Source organism: Octodon degus, unplaced genomic scaffold (genome assembly GCF_000260255.1).
Source record: "Octodon degus isolate 3935 unplaced genomic scaffold, OctDeg1.0 scaffold00035, whole genome shotgun sequence".
NCBI lineage: Eukaryota > Metazoa > Chordata > Mammalia > Rodentia > Octodontidae > Octodon > Octodon degus.
The window spans coordinates 6638999-6648693 of record NW_004524611.1 but is presented as its reverse complement, the minus strand read 5'-3'; the positions used below and the strand labels follow the sequence as shown (position 1 = coordinate 6648693).

The window sequence follows — 9695 nt, the reverse complement described above, 5'->3', positions numbered from 1 at the left end:
GAAAGAAGAAGAAGAAGAAGAAGAAGAAGAAGAAGAAGAAGAAGAAGAAGAAGAAGAAGAAGAAGAAGAAGAAGAAGAAGAAGATAAGTATTTTTCAGCAGGACCATAGAAAAGATGACTCCAGGACATATCAGTAAATTGCCTAACCCCACCTTCAGGGCTGAAGGGTGTAAGGATAAACTCCTTTGAAAGATCTGAGAAAAGATCCCCAAGGAGTCTATGCTGCCTGGGGAAGTAATCCCTGACTTCAGTCATCCAAGTACAGAGAGGCCACTGTGGCCATGCTCTGTGGGGTTCCAGCTACTGCCCAAATTGAGTTATGGTTTGCAGCTAGATGTTCCTCCAAATCCTCATGCAGTTTTTTTTTTTTTATTTATCTTTTTTAAAGTTTATTTATTTATTTATTGTGTGTGTGTGTGTGTGTGTGTGTGGCCAGCTCAGCCCACCAGGGGGCGGGGCTGGCTGGCATATGGTGCTGGGGGATCGAACCACGGTCCCTGTGCTTTAGCTAAGCTTGTTCTAAGTAGGTGCTTTAGACCACTGAGCCATCTCACCAGCCCCCTCATGCAGTTTTAAATTGGGCTTTTCCAAAGGTAGCTGAATCTAGTGCATGTGACTGATTCATGGTGAAATGTTAAGATTACGGGTGCTGGAGTTAGGGGTGGATGATTGCTGGATCAGCCCACTCATCAGATAGGCACCACCCTAATCCCAATAGACCAGATACAATATAAGAGGTAGAAACAGGCTTTTCTCTCTTCTCTTCTTGCTTTGATGCCCTCTGGACGCCGTGAACTAGTTCCCTCTTGTTGCTATTGCTGTCTTCCACTGCCATGAATAGTCGCCCCTCTGCCATGTGCCATCCTGCCTGGGAACCAGCTTATTATGGACTGAAACTTTTATGAACTGAAACCCAAATAAACCTTTCCTCCTTTAACTTTGAGTGTTGGGTAAATTGTCTCAGCAATGAGAAAAGTAACACTAGTTGGCAGCAGACGTTGGCACCATCCATCTGGCCTTGGTTTTGCCAGTAGGCAAGCACAGTCCAAGAATTTTGGGCTTTCAGAAGGTGATCAGAACAAGGGGGCTGCTATAGTCACCACTGCCAACTTCATGGCTGTTGAGAGGTGGTGCTTAGAGTAACTGTATGTGCGCCTTTAGATGACATAACTCTTGCTCTAGCTCGGTGGTGGTGAACCTGTAGCACGTGTGCTGCAGGGAGCTGTTACGGTTTCCATTCAGATTTCAAAGAAAGGCCTGGGAGGCCATGCAGTGTGCTAGTAAAGGGCAAGGCATGAAGTGAGACCAGAGCTGGGGTGCGGATGGGATCCTAGAGTATTAAGAGACGCCAGAAATGTGAAATATATAAGGAAAGCCACAGGTTGGTTTCAGAGCAAGACAAAGGGGGGCCCCAAGGGGCACAACTAGAAAAGCCATAGGAGAAGAACTGTCCACTCCTTGGAGCTCACATCTTTCCACAATTTGGCCAGATGCTAGCCATGGAACCACAGGACTTAATGTTTGCCTTGATTAATTTTATTCTTTCTTTAACCCCATTCCCATTTTCCTTTGCCTCCCTTTTGAAATGGGAATACTCAACCCTCAGTGATGGCAAACCTTTTGGAACTTTCAATAATACAAACAGTCTACTAAAGCACAACCGTACGAGGTGTCATAGATTTGTCATAAAGCCTACAATATGGTGCAAGTATTTAGCTGCACAAATTCACAGCTTAAAAAATTTGCCTTGAGTGTCAAAAGTTGTTGGACCTAGACATTTGAACAATACAGAAACAATTAAGATGTAAGCAACTCCTTGAGATGGGCCAAATGCATTTTGCATTAAAAAAAAAATGAGCCTTTCGGGGCTCACTGGTGAAGTGTTATGGTTTACACCTAAAATGGCCCCCAAAAGTTTTGTATGTTCAGACATGATTCAGAAGCTAAATGGATCAAGGAGTGCAATATGTACCTCTTATGAATTCCTACCAGTTAAAACATACACCATAGGTGGAGGTGAGCTGCTAGTGGCATGCACATAGAGGGCATGTATCATGCATATATATGCATATATAAGGTAGCAAAAGCAAATGGAAACAAAATAACACACGAACTTTAAAAAGCAAAACAAAAACACAGATTTACCAAGGCTCAGCTGCTCATTTACATTTACATTAGTGTGTGTATTAGTGTGTTCAGCCCTTGCTGGGGAACTATGTATTTGAACTACATAGGTCTGTGTGCCTGTTGCCTGCCTGCCTACCTGTCTCTGTCTGTCTGTCTGTCTCTCTGCCTGCTTGCCTGCCTCTCTCTCTCTCTCTCTCTCTCTCTCTCTCTCTCTCTCTCTCTCTCTCTCTTTCTCTCTCAACTTTCTCTCGCTCTCTGTTTCCTGGTTTCATAGATTCAGAACTTTCCTCTATCCAGCCCTTCTATCAAGCAGTTGTTGCCTTGGAAGCAGCTGAAATGAACCATCTGAAACCATAAGCCCAGTAAATGTCTCCTCTAAGTTACAGATATCAGGTATTTTCTGCCAATGATGTGAAAGTGACTAAAACACATGTGCGTGCACGCACACGCACGCACACACATACAGTGGCACAGAGTTGTATTTTATAACTAAATCTGATAATCTCTACATACAGTTGTATTATTTCATTCACATGTAGTGTTATTTATTTTATTCTTTTCCTATGGGCAGTATGAATTTTTTTTCAGAGTTTAGATCCCAATCAATTAAAAAAGATAAAACAAAAAATAAAAATCTGATCTTTCTCTTCAGAGTAGCTAAAACCTCCACGTTAGATTTTGTGGAGGCTGAAAGAGCTCATTACATCAGGCTTAGCAAGAAGTCAGTCCCTGATGGCCATTGTTTCCCAGCCCTAAGGGAAAAAACAAAGTTTACCAGCAAGGACTGAACACACTAATGTGAATGTAAATGAGCAGCTGAGGCTTGGTAAATCTGTGGTTTTGTTTTTGCTTTTTAAAGTTTGTGGTTTATTTTGTTTCCATTTTCTTTTGCTACCCTATATATGCAGCACTCGTGACCTGTCAATGGGTTCCCAGCTTTAAAACACATTAAATGTCTTTTAAAGACTAATTCTTCAGGAATCTAAAAACAGACCAAACGTGTTTTGCTGTGAACATTTTGTAAAGATGAAGTGAAGCTTGAGTTTGGGTTTAAATTTTAAAAAGAATACAGTGATAGAAGGTAAAGAATGGAAGAATTCAGACATTCTGTAGAGGGACTTTCTCTCCATTATAGTTCCATGAAAAGGAGCAAACAGATCCAGAAGGGGATCAGAAGGAGCTGTGCTTGTTTCCCTGCCCCCCACTGAATAGGTCTCAGCCAAGGGGCCACTGCTAGGTCCCCACTTGCTCCCCTCCCTTTGGCCTGAAAGGGCAGGGTAGTCCAGGGGCACTGAAGAGCCCGTCACGACGCCTCCTTCCCAGACTCACCCTCCTCCTAACTGTTGGCATCTTCCTCTTCCTCTTCATCATCAAATCCTCAGCATATAAGTTGCCGTAAAGCAAATCTAAGCGGTTGTCATTGGAAGATGCTTAAGTTTTGATGCAATAATCCATCAGGGTTGTAGGGACCTTCATTCCATCCTTTTCTGCTTCAGCCTTAGTGGCTGAGAGACCTGTTTCCTAATGATTTAGTATATTCTTTTCCTTTACTATTCCTCCATTTCGTGAGCATACCCAAAGCATTCACACTGGGCTGGGGAGAAGGTGTTCAGCTCACGAAAGCAGTGAGATCACACTTCACAGCATAGTCCTCATTCGGAGTCGGACTCCACCTTTCAGAAGGCAGCACTCCACTCCCTGGGTCACCTACAGGTGGATGAAGAATCAAAATGCATGCATATCCATTCTCATAAATGAGGGAGTGCCACATGTTGGTCAAGAATCTCAAGACAGCCGGGAGATGGCTCAGTGGAATAAGCACTTCCCTGGCAAGCACAAGGGCCTGAGTTCAATCCCTGGTTCCGCAAAAAAAGAATCTCAAGACAGGTGTTGAATATGGGTAGTCAATAGGAAATTTAATATGTGTTTTGAAGTAGCCACCTTAATGGCCATGACATTTTGAGGCTTTATTATGAACAGTAAGTATTAAAAATTGAATGCCTCATTTTTGTAATATTTTTGCAGTTAAATACTCATTGTTGAATATAATGAAACTCATTAAAATTAATAACATAAAAAAATGAAGTAGCTACCTTCATAGAGGGTGTTGGGGGTCCAAACATGGCTACCTCCCAGCTGTAGAGGTCAGACTCATCCATCAGGAAGATCTGGAAGCCCTCCACTGGTTCCTCCTGCACGGATTTCAATTCCAGCATCAGGGTCTTCTGTGAGCTAGTCAGCTGCTGCTGGGGCCCAAGTCTTCCATAACCCGCAGGGCTACCCCTCCCTCTGTTCTGCTCCACTCTCACATGGCCATCCCAGACACCTGCCTTCACACCCAGGGCCTCAAGCATGACTGGGGCTGGGCCAGGGCCCCATTTTTCACACTAGGGGTCAGGAAGGGGAGGGACTAAGGGAGTTCCAGGGAATTTACTCCTAGCCTGGGGCCTCCCCACCCCAGGGGGCCTCTACTATTTGTTTGTTTGTTTGTTTTTGAGACAGGGTCTCACTATGCAGTTCCAGCTGACCTTGTGCTCACTCTTATCGTCCCCAGGCTGATCTCAAACTCACAGCCATCCTCCTACCTCAACTTCCCAAGTACTGGGATTACAGGCATGTGCCACCATGCCTGGTTTTTATTTTGGAAGAGGTTAAAAAAATTACAAATGATACTAAATTTCTCTAAACAAAATAAAAATTTAATAATGGTTCTGATATTGCATGTAGTCTTCAAATCAGTTGATGAGATTATCAGATATAAACCTGCAAAATTAGTCATAAAAACTTTATAAAAATTAAAAAGGGAGCAAGCCAAATAGCTCAGCTGATTAAAGCACCTGCTTAGGCAGATGCAGGGGTCAGAGGTTCCATGTCTAGCATGCTGTGCAGGCCCTGTCCCTAGGGCGTGCTGAGACTGAGATTGAGACTGGGCATGGTGGCACGCCTGTAATCCCAGCTCTTGGAAGGCTGAACACAGGCAAATCACTACGAGTCCGATCTAGTAGTGAGATCCTGTAGACCCTTACTAAAATATAATAAATAAATAAATAATAAAAAGGAAAAATAGTTAAGTATTTAACTACTCCTTTCAGTAGACTAGCAGAAATCAGCAGTACAACTATGCAATATATCCTGTGTATATACATATATATTTCTTTTTCCCTTCCTTTTCTCCATTCCCTTAACCCCAATGTACTTTCCATTTTACAGTATCTATTGTACCTTTCAGATTTTATTTGTTCTTTCAGACTCTTACACTAGGGAGACAATACAATATTTACTCATGTGGGTCTAATTTTTTTGACTTATGATTATGGTCTCTAGTTGCATCTATTTACCTATAAAAGCCTCAAATTTATTTTTTTTTTAAATAGGTGACTAAATACTCCATTGTATAAAAAATAGATCTTTTTTATTTATTCCTCAGCTGATGGGCATTTGAGTTGGTTCCAAGACTTAGCTATGGCAAATTATAGTATTAAGATGGTTACATATATACTGCTGTGGTATTATGTTTTCAGTTCTTCTGGAAATATACCCAGAAAGGAAATATCTGGGTTGAATGGGACACCTAATCCTAGTTTTTTTGAGGACTCTCAACACTGATTTCCACAGTGGTTGTACCAGTCCACACTCCCACTGACAGTGGAGAAGGGTTTTTTCCCCACAGCCGCTCCAGCATTTGTTCTTAGTTGACTTCTTGGTGATAGCCACTTTTTGGGGTGAGATGGAATCTTGGTGTTTCAATCTACATCTCTCAAATGACCAATAACGTTGAACATTTCATATATTTGTCATTTGTATTTTTTATCTGTGAAGTACATATTGATCTCAGATGCCAATTTTTTTATTGGGTTTTGAATTGGGGGGTCCTATTTCCTTTTTTTTTTTTTTTTCTTAGTACAGGGTTTACAGGGTACAGGGTCTACAAGGTCTCATTATGTAGATTGGACTCATAGTGATTCTCAGCTTCCCAAGTGCTGGGATTACAGGCGTGCATACCATGCCCAGCCTCAGTCGCTTCTCATTGTGCCCCACAGGTGGGGTTGGCACAGCACACCAGGGATTGAACCCTGGCTGCTGCACTCTGCCTAAGCAGGTGCTTTAGCCCCCTGAGCTGTTTGGCTGAACCTTTTTTTAAAATATATTTTATTTATTTATTTATTTATTTGGTACAGGGTCTTGCTACACAGCCCAGACGCATAATGATCCTCCTGTCTCAGTCACTGCCAGTGCTGGGATTACAGGTATGCACCACCACGCCTGGTTTAAGGGCGGGAACAGCCCCGGATTCCCATTTCTTTTTTTAATTCTTTAGGTAGTCTAGATAGAAGTCCTTTCTTTGTGTAAGGGACAGTTGGCTATAATTTTTTTCCCAATTCATGGGTTTTCTTTTTACTGTTGGTGATTTTGACATGCAGAAACTTTTCAAAAAGATGAGCTCAGGAGCCAGGGAGATGGCTCAGTAGAATAAGCACTTCCCTGGCAAGCGCAAGGGCCTGAGTTCAATCCCTGGTTTTATTTATTTATTTATTTATTTATTTTTTAAATTTTATTTGTTTTATTTATTTATTTACTTATTTATTTTGTGTGTGTGTGTGTGTGTGGCCAGCTCAGCCCACCAGGGGGTGGGGCTAGCTGGCATGTGGTGCTGGGGGATTGAACCGCAGTCCCTGTGCTTAGCTTGTTCTAAGTAGGTGCTTTAGACCACTGAGCCATCTCACCAGCCCCTCAATCCCTGGTTTTAAAAAAAAAAAAATGAGCTCGCAGTTGTTGATTCTTTGAAGTATTTCTTGTGAAGTTTAGTTTTTGATCACAAACTCTACCTATTCCTATGTCTTCAAGATTTCTACCTACTTTCTCCTCCACTAGATTTAATATTTCTGTTTGAATACTTACATCTTTGATCTGTTTTGACTGTAGTTTAGTGCATGGTGATACAGATAGATCTACAATTAAGCTTCAGCATATGGAAAGTCAGTTTTTCTAACACCTTTTATTAAAGAGATTATCTTTCTTCCATTGAACATGTTTCATCCCTTTGTTAAAGATAAGGTGGACGAGTATTTGTAGTTCTGGCTCATCTTCTAATCTGTGCCATTGACCCTCATGTCTGTTTTGTTTTGGTTTTGATTTTGTTTTTGCTAGTACCATGTTAATTTTAGCACAGTAGCTTTGCAGTATAATTTCAAGTCAGGGATTATGAATCCTCCTGCCTCCTTTGTTGCCCAGGATTGCTTTTGCTAGTCTAGGCCTCTTCTGGTTGCAGATGTATTTTATGAATGTTTTCTCTAGATCTGTGAAGTATATTAATGGTATTTTAATCAAGATTGTATTCAATCTGTGTAACAATTTGGGTAATATGTCCATTTTCACAATGTTGGTTCTTCCTATCCATGAACAAGGAATATATGAGTGCTGGGATTACAGGCGTGCTCCACCATGCCTGGATTTGGTGGCCGATTCAGTGTGCTGGAGGCAGGGCTGGCATGGCTTGTGGTGCTGGGGGTCGAACCCAGGTCCCTGTGCTTGCCTAGGCAGGCATTTAGTCCACTGAGCTGTCTCACTGGCCCTTCCATTTTCTGAAATCCTCTTCAATCTCTTCCCTCAGAGTATCATAATTTTCACTGTACAAATCTTTCACTTCCTTTGTGAAACTGATTCCTCAGTATTTCATTTGAGGGGATGTTATTGTGAAAGGTGCTGTTTCCCTAATTTCTGTTTCAGTGCATTCATTGTGTATAGAAATGCTGTCGACTTTTGAGTGTTGATTTTGCATCCTGTTATTCTACTAAATTGGGTTAGTAAACCTACAAGTCTTTTGGTAAAGTTTTTGGGGTCTTCTATGTAGAGTATCATGTCACCTGCAAATGATTTCCCTTCTTCCTTTCAAGTCATTATTCCTTTACTCTCTGTTGAATTGGGCTGGCTAATGTTTCCAGAGCTATACTGAATAGGAGTTGTGACAGTGGACATCCTTCTCTTGTTCATAATTTTCAAATGAAAGTTTTGTTCATTTAGTATGATATTGGATATTGGTTTGTCATAGATGGCTTTTAAGAGGTTGAGGTAAAAGACCATCCATTCCAATTATCTGTATGATTTTTATGAATGTTGAGCTTCATCAAAAGCTTTTTTATGTATCTATTGAGAGGATGGTGTGACTTTTGTCCTTGCCTAAATTGATGTGGATTATTAATTTAATGATTTGTGCACATTGACAGACCCCCACATTCCTGGGATGAATCCCCCTTGGTCATGTTGTGTAATCTTCTTGATGACTTGCTGCATTTGTTCTGGTGGTGTTTTATTGAGGATTTTTGCATCTGTGTCCATTAGGGAAATTGACCTGTAGATGTTTGGGGGGTTGGGTCTTTCTCTGGTTTTGGTATCAGATTAATAGTTGCCTCCAGGAATGTTTGGAAGAATTATTTCCCTTTCAATTTCATTGAAGAATTTGAGAAGAACTGACATTAAATCTCCTCTAAATTTCTTGTAGAATTCAGCTGTAGCTGTGAATCTATCAGGACCTAGGCTTTTCTTGATCACTAAGTTTTCAATTACATCTTCAATTTCATTGACTTATATTGGGCTCTTTAAGACTTCTGTGGGGCTGGTGAGATGGCTTAGTGGTCTAAAGCACGTACTTAGAACAAGCTTAGCAAAGCACAGGGATCCGGTTCCGAAAAAAAAGACTTCTGTCTTCATTCATCTTTCATAATCCATATGTATCTAGGAATCTGTCCATTTCTTTTGTGCTTTCCATTCTTTGAGAATAAAAATTTTTGATTTTGAATTTCTATAAAATCTGTAGTGATTTTCCTCTTTTCATTCTTTATTGCTTGAATTTGATTTTTTTTTTTCAGGCTAAGAGTTTATCAGTTTTATTTATTCTTTTAAATAACCAAATCTTGGGCCTGGGAGATGGCTCAGTAGACTAAGCGCTTCCCTGGCAAGTGCAAGGGCCTGAGTTCAATCCCCGGTTTTGGCAATACATAAATAAATAAATTAAATAACCAAATCTTCAGTTCATTAATTCTTTGTACTGTTTTTTATCTACATTGCATTAATTTCTTTTTTTTTCACTGATGACAATTTATTATGTTTGCAGCATACAGACCAAATAGTAATTAGACCAGGATTATGTCTATATAGAAGTGGGCAAAGATAGACGCCATTCTGTGGGGAACATGTGCATTTAATCATGAGTTAGTTGTTTGATCTTTTACTTATGTCGTTCAATTTCTTTCTCCATACGTTCAATTGCCTTTTTATGATGATAGATTTCATCTTCGTGATGTTTCTTCAAGGCTGCTAGTTGTTCTTTAGTCTTCTGTCGGAAGAAGCGCTCCTCTTCAGCCTGCTCTCTCTTCGAGAAGGCCCCACCGGCGTCTCGGATCGAGCCGGAAGAACTCTCACGATCCTTGTCAGAGCTGAAGCCTCGGGTTTGCATGGCCCTCATTCCCCAAACTCCGAGCAGAGCCCGAGACGCCAACGCCCTACCTGCCATTGCTCCTAACGCAGTAGTCGCTCGTCACTTGGCGTGGCAGCTTGTCTATCTACATTGC

At 41.2% G+C, this 9695-nt stretch overlaps 1 protein-coding gene and 1 pseudogene across 1 annotated transcript; both read right to left on the bottom strand.

The window, feature by feature from the left end:
- Nucleotides 1-3430: 3430 nt before the first annotated feature.
- LOC101584134 lies at nucleotides 3431-4481 on the bottom strand (annotated as a pseudogene).
- A 4728-nt stretch (nucleotides 4482-9209) lies between these two features.
- On the bottom strand, nucleotides 9210-9674 carry LOC101586212 (ATPase inhibitor, mitochondrial-like). Its single transcript, XM_023714361.1, has one exon. The coding sequence runs from the start codon at nucleotides 9635-9637 to the stop codon at nucleotides 9353-9355; it is 285 nt and encodes a 94-aa protein (XP_023570129.1). The 5' UTR covers nucleotides 9638-9674; the 3' UTR covers nucleotides 9210-9352.
- Nucleotides 9675-9695: the final 21 nt, after the last annotated feature.

What these genes read in the sequence shown, in the direction of transcription:
- LOC101586212 (XM_023714361.1), bottom strand. Translation starts at nt 9,637, where the DNA reads ATGGCAGGTAGGGCGTTGGCGTCTCGGGCTCTGCTCGGAGTTTGGGGA.